Below are 19916 nucleotides of genomic sequence, written 5' to 3' on the forward strand. Positions count from 1 at the left end.
CATACATTATTCATTATGTTTCCTGTCAGTTTAAGACAAAAACATTCTGACATTGACCTTCCGTCATTCATATTCAATGAATGTGACTGGAAATGAGCAATCTTATCCGGTCAAAAAACTGGCCGATGGTCTTTGACTTTAAACCACAATTTTTAAAAAGTGGTGAGTCAGATTATGTCGAAACCAAAAGCAAACCCCAAGATGGTTAACTGCTCAATCTTATTTTAAGAAGTTTTTGCTCAAAGAAAGACAACAAAAAAAATCAGTAAACAAGCAGTTTGTCTGAAGGGAAGACAAAAAGCGTAGGCAAAAATTTGTCTGTAACAGTCATCCTTTGACACCATACGAAAACATCTTTTTACGATTCCACCCACTTGAGTTAGAAAAGCGATTAACACATTAAAATCACATTGATTCGTTAGCTGATTAAAATGCATGCTGAAGAGAACTGAAGGAGATTTGCTAATGACTAGAAGGATGTGTAGTTTCAATCCCTAAGGAACACTTAAATTCAAACAGCTTCCATGGAATGAGCACAGCATGTGGTAAACACTATAATTAAAGAACAAAGGAGAAACACAGAGAGCTGAAAATCAATTAAGAACATTTTAGAAGAAAGAGTGAGAGAGGGAGAGAGAGGGAGGGAGAGAGAGAGGGAGAGAGAGAGAGGAGATGGGGAAAGTAGGAACAAGGCAGGGCAAGAAGAAAGGAGGCAAAGAAAGAGAGAGAAAGAGGGTGGTGCCTAATTAGAAAAATCGGTTATAATTTAAATTCCACACTTACTCTTGGAGGGAGCTCGAGGGTTGGAGTCTCTCTCATGGAGAATCTCCAACATGGAGTCCGCCTCCACCTTTAAAACGTAACCGGCGTTCGTCTCATAGTCCAGGAGCTTGACAGTGGAAATCACTCCTGTAGTGTCATTTAATGTGAATACACCTGGAGAGGGAGAGGGAGGTAGAGAGAGAGAGAGAGGGGTCAAAGGTGGAACAGAGAAGGGCATACTGACAAGAGCACCTGAACCCCAATAACCCAATATCACAAAATAACCCACAAAATACCCATATAGTTTTGGTGTTGTTCTTATCTTTTTCCCCCTTTTTTCTCACAATTAAGGTACTAGGGTGAGGCCAATTCCCCCTGCTGTCCCAGCCATTGCTCCACCCCCTCTGCTGATCTGGGGAGATTGGTAGACTAGCACATGCTTCCTCCGATACATGTGCAGTTTCAACGGCCGGACGTACAGTAACGCGCAGGAGAATTACGCTATTCCCCCCAGTTCCCCTCGCCCCGAATAGGCGCCCCGAACGACCAGGGGAGGCATGCTAGGGCAGTGACCAGGACACATATACTCCACCAGCTCCACCCGCAGACACGGCCAAATGTGTCTGTAAGAACATCTGACCGAGCCAAAGTACTGGTGCCGGGAATTGAACCTGGGTCTCTGCGTTGGCAGGCGAGTAATATCCCATATATTAGCTTTGGTTTGTAACAGTCGGGGGAGGAGACTGACCAGAGAGGAGCTTGGGAGCTGAGGCACTCTTGTGCAAAGGCAAGAAAAGTGCTGTAATTAGTTTTCTTTCTTGCAAATAGACAAATAAATACATTAAAATAATTCTCATTTGGTTGCACCATCCATAGAGACATGTCTGGGAACGCCCACAAAATGTTAAACGGCTGGCGCGCGAGTGGGGTAAAACCGCCGATATATCTCATGGGCTGACTCACCAAAAGACAGTGCTGCGGCTCTAAACTACATGTTTGGGGGTTCTAGAGCAGAACACAAGACGTCTGCTCAGATGTGCGTTTACTGCGGTGGTTAAATCCCTGATCGTGTCTGCCCGATCGTGGGAATTTACCCCACCCTGACCCCGCCCCCAGGCTAACCCAGCGTCTATTGTGGGCGTTCCTAGAGCCTGTATGGGCATTCCCAGTCTCTATCGTCTGTGTTCCTCTATGTCCAGACTGTGGAGCCAACATGGCAGCAGATGAAAACCACAGCTCTCACCTCCCTCGTTGCCCTCGATGATGGAGTAGATCATAGTTTGGTTGACAGCAGAAGCTAGGATGACTCCAACTGTGGTTCCAACTGGCGCCTTCTCACTCACTGGGGGAAACCTGGGAATCCGTCAATCAATCAATATCAACTGAAATTAAATTAATCATGCATGCCCACACTGTTTAGACCTACTTTCTCTCTGGGGTTGACTGATTTGACGAGTTCAAACTGTCAAAACGTGTCAAACTGTCACACTGACACCCTCCTATACCTTCACTTTTCCCCAAAGCTACAATACATGCAAATGATGTCACCTCAGTAAGGTTGAAAGGGGAAAAAGTGAACAGTGAGCACACTCCAAAATATATATATATAACTTCGGTGCAGGGCACAAACAGTGTTGACGCCATTTTGCATATTTCTCTTATTGATTCATAATTCATGTTGTGTTGAGACATCATGCATTTTCTGTTTATTATGCCAATCTTGTTTGGACTGTCTCGTGCTTGTTGTTTGGTTGATTGTTGCTATTATTGTGATGATTATGATGATTTGCCTTTCTGTGTGGAGTTTGCATGTTCTCCCCGTACCCCCCAGGGGGTTCCTCCGTACATAACCCCCCACTAAAACATGCAGAAGATCGTCATCCGACCAGTGACGACAACATCTGAAGTTGGCCCAATGATGGTCCAATGAAGGTCCCCGGGCGCTGGAAAGAAATAGCGACCACTGCTCCTGGCCTGCCCCCTGGAGGAGAGGACAAGCCTGGATGGGTCAAATGCAGAGGACATATTTCACCGGCCACCGTCAGCATGAGTGTGTGTAGTGGCCGCATGCATGTGTTGTAGTGTGTTCGTGTGACAATAAAGACGGGCTGCCGTCTGAAATCGTGATGCTGAATAGGAGCGTCACCTATTAGGGGGTGGATGTAACCTGTGCGCACTGATTAGAGCAGGCGGACAGGTGCTGCTCACTAGAGTGGAAGGGCAAACAATTTTCAACCGCATTTGTTTATAGCCTACGAGATCCTTATGTTTTAAGTTGGATAACTGTGATGTTTTGCTGTCCAATAAAAGGACGTATTGTGACATTGAGAACAAGTGAATGCGCGTTGATTTTACGGACCGCTCTAACAAACAGTGTCATAAACTGTGACCTCAGTAAGGTTGCACATTATGTTTGAAGAAGAAAAGAAGAAAGAAAGAAAGATGATGGATGGATGGAAGTGCATTTGGAACAGGAATACTGACTATCAATCATTGCCAAATAGTGGAATTAAATAGTGGGTCTGTGGCCACCTCTCTCTTGCTGTCCAGCTGATGTTTTTGCCCACTTGCCCCTCATCAAAGCTTGTGGGCAATTTTCCCTGTTTACAGACCCCACAGATTTCCCCAAACTCTCACATTTCCAACTGATTTCACTGCATTAAACAACGCCAGTCCAGTCCTTAAACAAAGCCAGTCCAGTCATTAGGCCAACCGGCACAGCTGGCTAAACATTATAACATGGGCTACCAACTGGCTAAGCTACATTATCAACTTATCGCAACGTGATAAATGGGGCTCTTGGAGAGAGTGTGTGTGTGTGCGTGCGTGGAAACTCAGGCAATCTCAACTCTAGTCTTCATAATTAATAATTAATAATAATTTATTGGCTTTATATAGCGCCTTTCTAGATACGCAAAGTGCTTCACATAAAAGGAGGGGGGGGGGGATGGCACCCACCTGGCACGGCAGCCAGTTTTGCTCCGGAACGCTCACCACACATCAGCTATCATGGTGGAGAGTTGAGGACTGAATGTGCCAATTAAGTAATGAGGGATGATTAGGTGGCCATGATTGAAGGAAGGCCTTTGTGGGAATTTGGGCAGGGCACCGGGGTTACACCCCTACTCTTGGGATAAGTGCTGATGAGATCTTTATTGACCACTAGAGAGTCAGGACCTCGGTCTAACATCTCAGCCGAAAGACGGTGCTCACTCACAGGACAGAGTCCCTGTCTCTGCCCTGCGGCATTGGGGAGATTATTCATGACACCAGAGGGAAGAACACCTACTCCTCCTCCAACACTACTTCCAGCATCTTACTGTCTCCCATCCAAGGAGTATCCTAGGCCAGACCAGCTTACCTTCCCCAGGAAAGCCTGTAATGTAATGCAGGAGTCAGTTCATCTTCTTTATGTTAACTTTATGCTCCATATATCCCTAGTGCCGCTTCTTTACAGGCACATGTGTCTGCTAGCGACATGTAATGCTTTAGCTGCTCTTAAAACTAGTTGTCCCATACAACTTACACAATTACACCTACTGTAGTTGGGTTGGAGACAACTCAAGCTCAGGAGGTAGAGCGGGTCGTCCACTAATCGCTTTGAATAAATAAAAGAGGTCGGTGGTTCAATCCCTGGCTCCTCCAGTCTGCATGTCAAAGTGTCCTTGGGCAAGAAACTGAAGCCCAAATTGCCCCGATGGCTGTGCCAGCACCCTGTGTGGTAGCTTGCCGCCATCGGTGCGTGAATGTCTGTGTGAATGGGTGAATGTACCTACTGATTGTAAAGCGCTTTGGATAAAAGCACTATATAAATACAGGCCATTTAGCATTTAACTCTCTGTCTCTCTTTCTTTGTCCATTTATGTTTGCCAGATGCGAACATCTATGTAGTCACATATGAATGAATTCACACACAGTGTACAAACAATATCAGTGATACAATGTAGCGGTTGTAGTCACTATGAGACTGTAGAATTTCCATTGGTTGTTGAATTTAACTGTAATTGCCTGTGGTGATCACTTTTAAGGGTCAGCTGGTGCCCTATAGAAGTTACTGCTTCTGCTGCGTCTGTTTTTCAGTGCAGCTGCATTGGAAGTTGGAATGCATTTCCCTACAGTTGAAATTACTTGCAGAAGTGAGCTAGTAATAAACACAATAATGGGCCTAAGGCTTAACCACGATTTTAGTACAATTTACTTATGCAATATACCACACAAGCTCAATTCACATGATAGATACCTTCTCCACATACTGCTCGCAGCCAGTAAAAAAGCCATAACGAGGAAGTGGTTGAATGTAGAACCTCCAACAAGATCAGAGTGGATAGGGCTTGTAAAGGAAATTTACAACATGGAAAGTCTGACCTTTTCTTTGAGATTATGCATGGACAAATTTGTCAACCACTGGATGAGATGGTCTCTGTATCTGGGTAGATCAAAGGACCTCTGTGAGGGGTAACCTACAGTTGATCCAATTACTCTGTACACTGTGTTTTTGTTTTGTTTTGTTTTTCCTCTCCTGTTCTCTCCATGTGATAATCCCCATGGGATGTGATTGTTGTCTCGTATGCAGCCCACAGCAATTCTGTAAACTAGATGTGAAGAAGATGGATGTGCTCCTTCAAGACCTGTTATTATTTTATTGTATTTGAATTTGTAATCGTTCCTTCCACTAATGTCTGTCTCTGTTATGTGTACTGTACTTGTATGTCTGTTCTTTTGCATTTACAAATGGAAAAACTGAATAAAAACAAAGTATAAAAAAAAAGAAAAAAAAAGTGAGCTAGTAGAAGATTAATTAAAAAATCCCTGGTTTCTGGATAAGGTAAGCTGTGTGATTTTACAACATCAGATTGTTTGAATTATGTTTGTTAGCCTTCCTGGCAGTGGCGGCTGGTGCATTTTTGTCCAGGGAGGGCTATATCAAAAATAGGGCTGGACGATCAATATATATCACGCTATATATAACTTTATGCCTCCAGCTATAACTTAAAGCATCCATGTTGTTTACACATTTAAATTACGAGTTAAAAGCGCATAAACAACTTGTGAATGCGTCAGTGCCCCCCGCTAGTCTAGCAGACGTGGTATATGGTCATATTGCAGTGATACGACGTCATTGGTCGTATGAGTTGGAGGATATGTTGCAGTACTTTTTCCTCTGCCACTGAGGGGCGCTAGTCTAGCAGACATGGTAAATGGACGTATTGCAGTGTATTGCAGTGATACGTCGAGGACATGTTGTGTTATTTGTGTTTTACCGACTTTGAACCGCTATCGACCTACAGTAGAGGCTCTCTCTCTCTCTCTCTCTCGCTCTCTCTCTCTCTCTCTGTGTGCGTCGACTGGGGAAGAGGCCTAGGCTACAAGGCTAGAGATCTCATGTTCATACCGACATGCCATGCGACTTCCCGTGCTACGGACGGACACACAAAGACACTTATGGAAATGGCTGCACTGCTTAAAAACATGTTGGTGTGTAGATATGTGTGTTTGACTAAATTGACTGCAAGAGGAGAAAAGTGGTGATGTTGACAAGGTGATGACATGTGTGTACATATTGCATACAGTCTGTTTGTGTATCTCTGTGTGTAGGTGTGTCTGTTTGTGTATCTCTGTGTGTAGGTGTGTGTGTACATATTGCATACAGTCTGTTTGTGTATTTCTGTGTGTAGGTGTGTTTGTGTATCTCTGTGTGTAGGTGTGTCTGTTTGTGTATGTCTGTGTGTAGGTGTGTGTAGGGCTGGGTATCGAGTTTCGATACTTACTTGGCACCGAAATGGAAACATCGATACTAAGGGGTATCGAAGCCTCCCTTGTCAATCGATACCAATTTTCGATACCAAAACAAAACAGCGTCATTGAGCCTATAGGCATGCGACATGCTTGCATGCCGTGCTCTAATACGGCTGGTGATTGGCTGTCATGTAGAGGCATGCAGGAAACGTTACGCCCACTTTAGCCGGTGTGTTTGTTGTGACTGTGAGCCAGGCGTGCGGTGCGGATAGTATACAAGAAGTTAGCCACTCAAGCTACTCCTATCCTGGAGTACCATATGGCGAAGATGATGAAAAGCAGGAAAAGAAACAGAAACAACACGGACTGGTTTCCACAGACAAGAGAAATAATTGAAAGGTGGGTCAGCTCAGCTTACCGCAAGTTAGCGGTTATCAGATCCCTCAGTCTGACAAATCCATGCATCTGGCTGTGAGTTGTAGCATTAGATCGTTTAATTAATTGCCGCCGTAACGTTATGCGCAAGCGGGCATTGTGTATTTTTAGCAACTCGTTAACAAACGCTGATGTCATGATAGTTTGTTGAATGTAAATGCGATTCATTTATATTGATTGGCTAGTCAGTGAAGTTGAGCTGTCTCGTCAGATTTGACAAGAATGACGTTCTGTTGCAGCAGTGAGCACACTGATCTGCAACGCTAGCGTTAATGTTTAATTAATTAGCGTTAACGTTATGTGCAAGCGGGCAGTTATCGCCCATGTATTTTTAGCAACTCGTTAACAAACGCTGATGTCATGATAGTTTGTTGAATATAAATGCGATTCACTTTGTGGCATATAAGGCTATATTGATAGGCTAGTCAATGCTCAACTAGTCTTCCATGCATGAAGTGGAGCCATCTCATCAGTTTGGACAAGAATAGAGTTCTGTTGCATCAGTGAGCATTAAACCCTGATTTGCAACTCTCTGTTTTGCACTGAAAACTATTCCACTGATTTATTTGTTTTAGCTACATTTCTTTCCTTTGTAGTACTCCAATATTTTTTGTAGGGACGGCAATACGTTTAGAGAACTTAAAGTTATGTTAAATACAGTAGGTTTTATTTTTTTCTGCTGTAAAACTTGGAAAACTAAAGATTTGTAAAATAATTTCAATGTGTAATGCAGTTTTATTTTTGTTAAAATGGATTTTTCTAAAAATTGGTATCGAAAAAAGTATCGTTCAGGAACCGGTATCGAAATCCAAGTATCGAAACGGTATCGATATCGAAAAATTTTGAACGATACCCAGCCCTAGGTGTGTGTGTGTACATATTGCATACAGTCTGTTTGTGTATCTCTGTGTGTAGGTGTGTCTGTTTGTGTATCTCTGTGTGTAGGTGTGTGTGTACATATTGCATATGTTTGTGTATCTCTGTGTGTAGGCCCCAGACGACCCCAGATAACATCACTGATGACGCGTCCTAGCGCATGCGGCAGTAGTGTATTTGAGAATATAGAACCCTGGCTTGCCTCTGGCCAGTGACACTTAGGAAAGACTAGGTGACAACCAAGTATAGTTTGGTGACGAGCTGGAGAGACAGTTGACGGCCGGAGAGACGGCAACCGGTACAGGATGGGATTAGCACCCCATCTTGGCTCTCTCGTGAGGGAGAAATCCACAAACGCTACGGATTAGCCTCCTGAAAATCTGCGCAAAGATCGACGCGGCCTGGGGTCCTTCAGGCTAGAGCGAGGTGCTCGACGCAGGTAAATGACGTGCAGCGCACAGGCCCTCTTGAGGCGTCCTTGAGGCATCCTCTCAGCCTCTGGATTGCCTTTGCCACGGGAGGGTCTGGTGAGACGAAGGAGGAGCACGGCCGGGAGTAACCCACAGAGCCTAGATCCTCCATGCACCGAAGGGCCAATACTGCGGCGTAGCATAGCTCTATTGCAGCGGATTGGGTTCTCTTTTACCCCTCCCGCGGGCAACGTTGCAGACAGAGTAGTAAGGCTGATCCGTGAGCGGCTTCTGGGACGCGAGTCGGGGTCTTAATTGGCCTCGGCTGGGTCTACTGGGCGAGGGTGTATGATGTTGACAGACCCGAAACACCTTACGACCCCAGATAACATCACTGATGACGCGTCCTAGCGCATGCGGCAGTAGTGTATTTGAGAATATAGAACCCTGGCTTGCCTCTGGCCAGTGACACTTAGGAAAGACTAGGTGACAACCAAGTATAGTTTGGTGACGAGCTGGAGAGACAGTTGACGGCCGGAGAGACGGCAACCGGTATGGGATGGGATTAGCACCCCATCTTGGCTCTCTCGTGAGGGAGAAATCCACAAACGCTACGGATTAGCCTCCTGAAAATCTGCGCAAAGATCGGCGTGGCCTGGGGTCCTTCAGGCTAGAGCGAGGTGCTCGACGCAGGTAAATGACGTGCAGCGCACAGGCCCTCTTGAGGCGTCCTTGAGGCATCCTCTCAGCCTCTGGATTGCCTTTGCCACGGGAGGGTCTGGTGAGACGAAGGAGGAGCACGGCCGGGAGTAACCCACAGAGCCTAGATCCTCCATGCACCGAAGGGCCAATACTGCGGCGTAGCACTAGCTCTATTGCAGCAGATTGGGTTCTCTTTTACCCCTCCCGCGGGCAACGTTGCAGACAGAGTAGTAAGGCTGATCCGTGAGCGGCTTCTGGGACGCGAGTCGGGGTCTTAATTGGCCTCGGCTTGGTCTACTGGGCGAGGGTGTATGAAGTTGTATTTGAGAATATGGTGTGTGTGTAGTTGTGTACATATTGCATACAGTCTGTTTGTGTATCTCTGTGTGTAGGTGTGTGTGTACATATTGCATATGTTTGTGTATCTCTGTGTGTAGGTGTGTGTGTACATATTGCATACAGTCTGTTTGTGTATCTCTGTGTGTAGGTGTGTGTGTACATATTGGCTGACAATATTCAACTGACGTCACTTCTATGAAAAGCTTCTGACAAGCATCTGTGTGTGTGTGTGTGTGTGTGGGGGGGGGGGGCGTGTAGACCGATAGCATCTTCCCCACTGTATCAACCACTCTGATCTGCATTAAGGTAGATTGACAGATGCACATGAACACAGACACTCAGACAACCACAGACGCACCACTGAAAGAAAGAGAGGGTGTGCCAGGGGACAAACCATTTGACCGCAAGGCCGCCACCAAAAAAGATTTGGGCCTTTTCAAGCCAGATTTAGAGGAATATTAAGATAGGACCATATCCATAACCATCAATGTTTGCTCCTTTTCACACTCATTATTAGCAGGTAGAAGCAGTCAATTAAATTGTATTATTTGGCAACATGTAAAACAACTTTGGTATCTCAAAAAAGTCTCACCTACTTTTTCCAATGAGTGTTCTAGTCGGGAATGAACGCAAGTTTGGTTGGCATGCAGGTTCGTCTACTGCAGAGAGATCTGTAACGTTCTCAGTGTCCTCTGACTGCTGCTGCACAAACCACCAGTGTGTTTTTGGCTGCGTCCCCCTGCTGTTATTAACGTCATTGCTTCGGCAGCATCATCTTCATCATCGTCTGTCTCTCCACTGTCCACCACCAAGCGTTCACACCCAAAGCGCTTTTTTCAGTCAGAACGCTATGAAAATCATGTTGAGAGCGCTTCCATTGTCCACAAAACACAGCGCACGGAGCAGTTTTTTGTGCTCCGCTTGTTTTCCCCTGTAGTCGCGTGCAGTACAGATCAGAACACAATGACCACACGGACGGTAGCCAGCTAGTTTTGTCTGTTTGTTGTTCACTGTCAACATGAAAGCCAGATTATTGCTAATTCTGGCAGCGGCAGAGGTTGAAAATCCCTCGGGAGGAGAAAAGGTAGGAAGAGAGGAAAAGACGATCAGGGCGCTTTTCCTCTAATGTTCAACTTTTTCAGCTTAAAAACGCGCACAGCGCTCCTCCAAAAACAACAGACGCCACCAGTGCTAACCGCCAGGTACCTTACATAGAGAATGAATTGCAGAAAGACGTTGGCAGCTCCAAAAACGCTATTGGTCTGAATGGCTTAATAACTTAATTTTTCACCATTTCTTTTTGGGTGTGCCAGCTGCCTGTGTGGGTGGCATTGGCACACCCAGGCGCACCCGTAGCTACGCCAATGAGACACACACACACACACACACACATACAGTACACCCACACGGTTATATCTAAATATATTAGTGAACAACTTGTATAAATATGAATAAAAGTCTGACTTTTTAATCTATGTGTCATGAATCCTATTGAATAAAATAACACACTTGGTATTCAGGTTGGCATCTTAACCCAACCGAATATAAATGAGTATTACTTGGTTGGATTCTGTACAAACCATAGCTGATGAGAATCATAGTCTAGTCTAGTGTGTGTGTGTGTGTGTGTGTGTGTGTGTGTGTGTGTGTGTGTGTGTGCGTGCGGTTGTGTGTGTGTGTGTGTGTGTGTGTGTGTGTGTGCGTGTGTGTGTCTGTGTGTGTGTGTGAGACTAGATGTGAACAACACTGAATAGGCTTGCTCTGCATCTTGAACTTTCAAAAAAATGTATAATGCTGAGGTAATTACAAGCCACAACAGCGATTGGATGGCATTGTTTTCGCCATGTGAGTCTGTGTGTGTCATCATTGCAAAACACCTATTGTAGCGGGAACTACCACAGAAGTGGTCTTTTGGCAGGGGGTTATGTCTGTGGTCAGATTTTGTTAGATTTTGTTACATTCTATGGCATGATGTCACAATGTCTATGCCACTATCAGTGGGAATGACATAATCGGTGATTTACTGTATGACATCACTCAATTCAGTTCAGAAGATGTCACAATGTCTGTATACACACAATCAGGATAAGGCATTTGTAGTGAAACAGTCATTCTGACCGTAGCATCCCAAAACTCATAGTCTTCCTTATTTGATATGAGGTAAAAGGAAACCATCCCAAACTTCAGGCTAGTACATAATTAGTGACATCATTTGACAAGCACCATAGCAAAACAGATCATTTCTAAATGTGGCGGGTTAGACTTTGGAACATACCCCCCCAGATATGTAACAAAATGGCATGCTGCTTGATTTAAAAAACAAAGAAAAGAAGCAGAAGAGTGTATACTCTTGTCTCATTGGTTCAGACAGGAAAAATAAACCGGAAACACCCGCCATGACACTTTTCCCCACATAGTGTCATGGCAACTGGGCAGGTCTGCCCTCCTTGTGCCTTTAATGCTCTATCTGTGCAGGTCTATAGAGAGGTCCAGGGATGACGTATTTTTGTAGGCTGAATGCGGAAGTCCCGAACTTCCTGGTTCTTCACTGTTTCTGTCTATGGGATTTTTGAATGGGTTTTTGGCGCGATGCTTCAAATAAGGTCTGTGGGCAACGCAAGTTTAATCAAACGCGAACCAAGGTTCAGCGGGATAATCTTCACACATGAGGACCACTTTCATGAGTTTTGTAGCGTAAATGCGAGCCCTAGAAGTAAAATGCTCAAGCTAAGCTAATCCAGAACTACACACTGTCGCATAGGCTTTCACGTCACGTCAGCACTCAACCTGGACTGTTGTTGATGTGTGCACTGATTACCTCGGGCTGAACGGGGCTGAACCAGGTGAGGGAAAGAGAATTTCCGTGTTCGCCCTTTGAAGTGGTGACGTTATTGACGTATATATCCTCATCGACTCAAAAGTGTAGTCCCATTTAGCCGTTTGCTAGCTAGCCACCCTTTTAACGGCACATAAAAGCTTCAAAACTCATAAAAGTGGTCTTCATGTGTGAAGATGATGTTACTAAACACTGGTTCGCGTTTGATTAAGCCAGCGTTGCCCAGAGAGATTATTAGAAGTATCGCGCCAAAAACCCATTCAAAACTCCCATAGGCGAAAACTGTGAAGAACCAGGGCTGTTAGCATCGATGATTTCCGGACTCGTTACTGGACCTCTCTATTAGGTTGGAGCTGTGAGCTGCTCCAGGAGGTGTGGGTGTGGCCAATCAGGAGGATTGCCGTCAGCTGGGTCCTCATCAGCTGGAGGCCTTTAAATATCTGGCGGGACCTCCATTCAGGGTCTGCTTGTATTACCGTATGGTCAGTACGAACACCTGGAGGGACAACTATTACTTTATGTTTCATCTCTCAGAGCCGAGCCACTGAATCACCTGGACTTGCCACAGCTCCACCTGGACTGCCACAGCCGAGCCACAACACCATCTGGACTGCCACAGCTAAGTCACTGCACCATCTGGACTGCCATCGGAACCTCTGCTCGTTTTGGACCTAAAGACTGCACATTCTCAGTGTAACCTGTATTGCCTGTTTTAAGGCTCTATCTAAGTTTTCCTTAAAGTAAAACATTTGTTTAAATCATCGATCACGTCTCTGAGTCTCTGTCTGCATCTGGGTTCCTTGTCGTTCGTGACACATAGAGGAAAAACGTTATATCAGAGTGTATCAGAGATAAAGTATGTTATAATATAGCCACGTCATAAACAACTAACAACTAACCAACGCTGGTGGTCCATATGGAAACAGTGTTACTGGACATGGTTAAAAGTTATATCAATTCATTCAGTGGCGTTTTACTGCCATGATGTAACATAACTCACTAGCCGCTAACATTAGCCACAGTAGGCGATTACCCATGATGCCTTGCGCTGTTAACTCATTCATGGCCAAAGACGTCTTTGACGTGTTATCAGGAATAGCCCAGAGGGCCAATGACGTGTTTGACGTGTTTTTGTTTTTATTAGTACAGCGCATAGTTCAAAGACTTCCCCAGCCTGTGACATGTTATCAGGTCCCTAGCCTCAAAGTCAGAACTCTCTCTCTGTGTGTGTGTGTGTGTGTGTGTGTGTGTGTGTGTGTCTGTCTGTCTGTCTGTCTGTCTGTCTGTCTGTCTGTCTGTGTGTCTGTCTGCACACTCACTCACACTGAGTAAACTGTATTGTTGGATGTAAAAAAAGCACTTCATATATATATATATATATTGAGATGTTGCAACTCTCCTATTATGGCTCTGGCGTGAACTACAGTAATGCTCACATGAAAAAAATCATTTTTCACATGAGTGGGAGGGGGGAGTACACTGTGACGTCAGGTTGTACCATTTTGAAAGGCCAAAAAAAAAAGCAGGTTTGAACCCATAGAGGGCACTTTGCTGCCTGAAAATGTTAAAGTTTGTAGAATATTATCAGTTTGGTCTCTCAAATGTGGTGATTTTGACCAGAATCCTTCACCCACCAACCCAAAAGCTGTATTGGTTAAAAGCTGAAAAAACGTTGCGTGTTTTGGGGGTTAGTCCTGCTTTAAATAAGGTTATACTGTAGCTTAAGACAAAGCTAGTCAGACAAAATCTGTCTGACTTGATTAATATTGCAGTCTTCTTTCCACCTTCTTGCTCCTTTTTGTCTGTTTATGAAGTCGACACTCTGTTTCATCCTCCATAAACTATCTTCAAATTAAACCTCTCCTCTGGCAAAACACAAAGTCCCTGAAGACCCTAAAACATTTTAACTATGAGATAAATGTGTCCTCCCGTGACGTACGCCAAAAACAAGCACATTCGATCTGCGGCTCTATAAATATTGGCTGTCTAACCGCTTCAGTTGAAGGTTACCTTGTTTTGTACAAACAGGCAAGTGCACACAGAGCGCTGCTGGCAATGTTACGACTGTGACAACAAATGGCAAACAACCATGCTGTTGTTATTTATAAGGTAACAGCTGGAGGAGAGAGAGATGGGGAGAGACATTAAAGTGAGGAAGAGAGAGAGGGTAAAATGGGAGATAGAAAGAGCATTAAACGTTTCAAATAGTGGGAGAGAGTCATTGAGATGGTCAAGGGTGAGTTGAAGATGCAGTAGGGAGAGAGCGCAAGAGAAAGGAAACATGAGAGGAGGGAGGCGAGATTTTTTCCCCCTAGGATGGATGCGGGATGGCCACGCCCTGAACTAATTTCAGTGGTCGCCCCAACTGTTTCTTCTTCTTGTTCTTCTTTTGGGGGGTTGTATGGGTTTAACCCAAACGTTTTTAGCTTCAGTACCCCCTTTTTCCTGATTACTGATTGTTGAACAAAGCATACATATCAGTGAAGAGAGGCTGATGGCTGCGGCCTGATTCATCTAAATCTCTTGCCATGGTGTAATGTTATCTCAAAGCAATATGTATTGCCATCTTTTATCTTATCATTTCTTGATTGAAAACAAAGCTTTGATGTTTAGAAGTGTTTTGGTTCTTAGCTCTCGCACCACATTCTAATTAGATTCATTAACTACGTAACAGGCCGTGAGGCATTCTGACAGCACCCACACACACGCATGCGCGCGCGCGCGCGCACACACACACACACACACACACACACAGACACACACACACACACACACACCACATCATGCATCCACCGACCTGAAAGTGCGGTGGCAGGGGTGTGTAGATTTCAATAAGCTGCAATATTTTGTTTCTGTTCATTTGACCTCATGCGATAACCACCATTGGATGCTGTTTGATAACTCTCTGTGTGATACTGACTGCATACTAATTCTGCAGGTGCAAGGAAGTGTCCTAGAGAGAGAGAGAGAGAGAGGGAGAGAGAGAATGACACGCCCTCTCAGGCTACACAGGGCTTTGTTGCTACAGGGCTTTAACAAACTTCCTCCTCGCCTCATTAACTGTTTTTACTAGATGAGAAGCCCACAGAAGGAAAAATGCACAAACAGCAGGTTTGCACGCTTCACTTCTCACCTGTGTGTGTGTGTGTGTGTGTGTGTGTGTGTGTGTGTGTCTGTGTGTGCGTGTGTGTGTCTGTGCAATACACACACACACACACACACACACACACACACACACTGTAAGTGTGGGTTTACATGTGTGAGTTTGCCTGCAACTGCCTACCTTTTGTGTGTGTGTGTGTGTGTGTGTGTGTGTATGTCTTGCATAGTTTCCTAACATATTAAACATTAACGAGCCCCCCCCCATTCCAAATCTTTTATCCTGACTATGTTGAGCAAAAGGTGAAATGCGGTAACTCAAACATCCATAACTCTAAATATACTACGATGTATCACCCATAAAACTCCCTGTTCAGCATACAAAATTGCTTCTGTTCTGATGCTAATATTTTAGCATCCACAGCAGCTCCGGCCTATCGCCTACCAGCCCCGACTGGGTGTGGAGGACGCTGTCATCTACCTGACCAACCGCGCCTACGCCCACCTTGACAACCCGGCTAGCACTGTGAGAGTCATGTTCTTCGACTTCTCTAGTGCTTTCAACACCATCAGGCCGGCTCTACTGGGTGAGAAGCTGACAGCGATGCGGGTGGATGCCCCCCTGGTGTCCTGGATTGTGGACTACCTGTCTGGCAGACCACAGTATGTGCGCTTGCAGAACTGTGTGTCAGACAGAGTGGTCAGCAATACGGGAGCACCACAGGGGACGGTCTTCTCTCCCTTCTTCTTCACCATCTACATTCTATACCACGCGAAATCTGCAATCTGCAACATGTGTAATTATAATTAAAATAAGCATAATAATGACATGTCACCCAACATTATACACAATGTCAATACTGTACAATAGCCTACAGATTCGGTAAAACTATTTCTCATTCATCAAAAAAGTTGTGGATTGCAATTGTAATAGAAATGATCGATGATTATTCTAGGATTGTGTAAAATAACTACTTGCTCTGTTATAATATTTTTGTCTAATCTGAAATCCCTATTAACTCATTCAGGGCCAATGACGTCTTTGACGTGTTATCAGGAATAGCCCAGAGGGCCAATGACGTGTTTGACGTGTTTTTGTTTTTATTACTGCAGGGCGTAGTTCAAACACTTCCTCAGCCTGTGACATAGTATCAGGTCCCTAGCATCTAAGACAACACGTGAAAAACACATACCGCAGCTGTTGTTTTGAAATTGAGCAAGAGGAAAAGCAGAAAACGGATAAACGCTTCCTTGTGCACTATGTGCAGACAGGAGAAACGCCATTGAAACGCCCCTGGCGCGCTGCAGGAGCTGGTCGCTTTCCTGTGTGCCAGCCGGAGAAAACGGGAGAAAGTAATCCAGAGATGCGTTTGATCATCGGAGGAATGAGGAAATGATCAGAGGGCGGTGAGGACGTGTTGAATAGCCGAGGGGAAAACGGGAACGATCAAATAGCAGGGAGGATACAGGGAGACATGGACGAGGACGGGTGGACCAGAACAAAACAAAATGAACACACGAACAGCTAACAAGCCAGAAGCGGCAGTCACAGCAGCCCGCTGTCGTTCTCAAGAGCTATTCAGTTGGTTCATGAAATCGCTGGGCTGCGTGCCCTCCAGTGTTGCTCCTGGCCAATCCCGGCGCCACAGGGCGTGGTTATTGCTTATCCTATGTGGGGTTAGAAATCACGCAACGAAGGGGGATCGTGTGTGTGTGTGTGTGTGTGTGTGTCTGTCTGTCTGTCTGTCTGTCTGTCTGTCTGTCTGTCTGCACACTCACTCACACTGCTGTATTGTTGAATGTAAAAAAAAAAGCACTTCATGTGTATATATATATATATATATTTTTTTTTCATTTGTGTCATAACGAATAGTATTTACATGTCTGATGTCAATACAGTTCAAAATAAAAGAATTGAGAGCGAGTTCTGCTTGAGAATGTGTATTTTACAGAAATTGCCTTTTCTCCTGTTTGTCATCTCAGAGAGACCTTTTGGGTGAAAACAGGGTGTATATAAATGGATATAAGTAGAGTACAGAACATGCTAAAAGCTCACTTTTTTTTCCTGGTGAACCCAGAGACGTACATCTTCATTTTGAGGTATTGCAAATCACTCTGGTGCTAATAGATAATTTACTGTGGGTCTTGAAAGTCTTGAAAGTCTTGAAATGACCAACAATTATGAAAATCTTTGGCCTGTGCTAAATATTGGCAGTCCTAAACTGGCCCTGAATGAGTTAATGTAATGTTTCATTGTCAATTAAGGCATTCCAGCGCACTCGCAAACACCCCGTTCGTTTCGCGTGTGTGTTCTTTTATTTTTTTGACAGATATTTGCAGCCTTCCCCATTTTATACGTCACAACGCTATGCATTGTGGGCAATTCCCTTTCCGTAAGTGGCCATAGCTGCTCCCTTACGGTAAGGGGGCAGAAAGGGCTCACTCCGAGCCCTCATTCACTTTGCGATTTCACCGTGGGACATCCCTAAGCCCTCACCCCGTCACGTGAACGCGCCTCTAAGGGCTTGAGGCAGTAAGGGGGCGAATTGGAATTGGGCCGAAGAGTATCGGGATATGGTGGCTAACTTGCCACATGGTGTGAGCAAAACCTGTTTCAATCGGGGGTCAGTGTTGACATAGTGGAGGATTACAAGTACCTTGGAGTGTACATTGACAATAAACTGGACTGGGCTAAGAACTCTGATGCACTCTACAAGAAGGGGCAAGAAGGTGGCCAGTGCCTTCCTGTATGCTATAGTGTGCTGGGGCAGCAGGCTGAAGGCAGCGGACGCCAACAGACTCAACAAACTGATCCGTAAGGCCGGGGACATTGTGGGGCTGGAGCTGGGCTCTCTGACAGCGGTGTCGGAGAAGAGAACGCTGTCCAGGCTACGCTCCATCATGAGCAATGACTCTCACCCACTCCACGGTGTGCTGGTCAAACACAGGAGCACGTTCAGTGATAGGCTGATTCCACCCAGATGCAACAACACAGAGAGGCACAGGAAATCATTCCTGCCTGTGGCCATTGGACTCTTTAACGCCTCACTTAGAAGAGCACCTCGGAGACACTAGTCAGCCAATAGGTTAACTGTGCCTTAGCTGAGTCACATGATATGCAAGCTGACTTAATATAATTCCAGTGTACAATAACTGCAATTTGACACGTACTGTACATTCTACTTTATTCTACTTTATTCTACTTACTCTACTTTGTTTTAGTTTACTCTATTGCATTTTACTGCATTTGACTTAGGGGAGAGTGGGGTTGAGTTGTGCCACTTTTTACTTGAGGTGTCTTTAAAGTGAGGGCATGACAGTAATGCCTCCAACTACAATATGTAAATATATTTCAGGATGTTGTGCACCACTGGGAACACTCCCTTTGGATCTTAAATAAACTGTTAAAAAAATATGGCTATTCTTAAAAAAGTGGTCTCTTGGCACAACTTGCCCCCGGTACGGGGTAAGTTGTGCCTTTGGAGAGAATACGTTGGGGTAAATTGTGCCATTGATTACTGAAGTAAAACAGAACATTTTCATCTCATATACTGTAATGCTATATCAAAGCAAGACAAAATAAAGATAACACTAAAGTCCAGTGTACTATAACAGGGTTAAACAAGGCTAAACGGTAGCAGCAGTTGACCTACATATTTAACATTTTCAGAAATAAAATTATGTTCAAAATGAACAAAATCAACTATCACAGAGCCAGGCTACACTTGCCAACACTGCAATATTCTTCAACAAGGTCTATTTAAACATTTAAGAACAAAATGAAATAAAATTTCACTAAATCAACTGCAACTGCACTGGCACAACTTAACCAAGGCTTTTGGCACAAATCACCCCATCCCCACCATTTTAACAAACTTGTATCATATAGCTGGTTTGGAGCTAACATCATGCTAACAGTATAGCCTCATATTGTAGCTTACTAAAACACTAACACATGTGTGAAATGTTTTCAAGCTTGTCTATAATTGTTCAGACACAACAATCAATAAACCTTGATCATAAAAAATTTACTTTGAGAGGCAAAAAAACAGTTTTTTGAACTTAAATGTGCTTAGCTCTTGTGCCATCTGCCTCCCTTCTTTGCAGAGTGAGTAAAATGAATGCCTCTTCAAAAATGTGTGGTCACATGACCAATTTCTTCTATGGTTTTCTAGATACAAGGGGTGGCACAACTTCCCCACTGGCACAACTCACCCCACTCTCCCCTATTGTATTGACTGTTTACGTTTAGGGAGATACTGTGTGATACTGTGTTATGCTATGTGTGTTCTGAGTGCAAGCAGCTGTAACTTGTCCCAATTTCCCCCCGGGGATCATTAAAGTCTTTCTGATTCTGATTCTGAACACAGACACACACAGACAGACAGACACACACAAACTCATCACAAACACTCACACACTTTTAGCGAGCTATAATACATATTTATAAATGCAGTATGATATGGCTGGCTGCCATCTCTCTCTTTCGCCTCTAACCCTTTTCCTAAAAATAGAGAGCTTTACTCCACTCTCTGTACGGCGTACAGTGAGGGTGTGGGTGTGCGAATCATCATCGGTCACCGACGACATCTTTGAAACACACTCACGCCGCATCCGGACGTAAAGAAGGAAGGATCTTGCAACCGGTCTTAAAGGGATATACACACAAATGTTGCATCTGGTCTTAAGAATGCCCACTTTGAAATCTGAAAATCTTCCGG

General features: G+C 44.6%; 1 protein-coding gene across 1 annotated transcript in view; it reads right to left on the minus strand.

Annotated features, from left to right (window-relative positions):
- LOC310775758 (protocadherin-15-like) overlaps positions 1–19916 on the minus strand; it is a gene marked incomplete at both ends in the record, with an annotated part of 239416 nt that overhangs the window by 64036 nt on the left and 155464 nt on the right. Inside the window, 2 exons of the mRNA XM_083635894.1 lie at positions 784–936; positions 2006–2115. Coding sequence (XP_083492020.1) covers positions 784–936; positions 2006–2115 — 263 coding nt within the window. The remainder of the gene's footprint in view (positions 1–783; positions 937–2005; positions 2116–19916) is intronic.

Source organism: Poromitra crassiceps (genome assembly GCF_964638095.1).
Source record: "Poromitra crassiceps genome assembly, chromosome: 4".
In the NCBI taxonomy this organism is placed as follows: Eukaryota; Metazoa; Chordata; class Actinopteri; order Beryciformes; family Melamphaidae; genus Poromitra; species Poromitra crassiceps.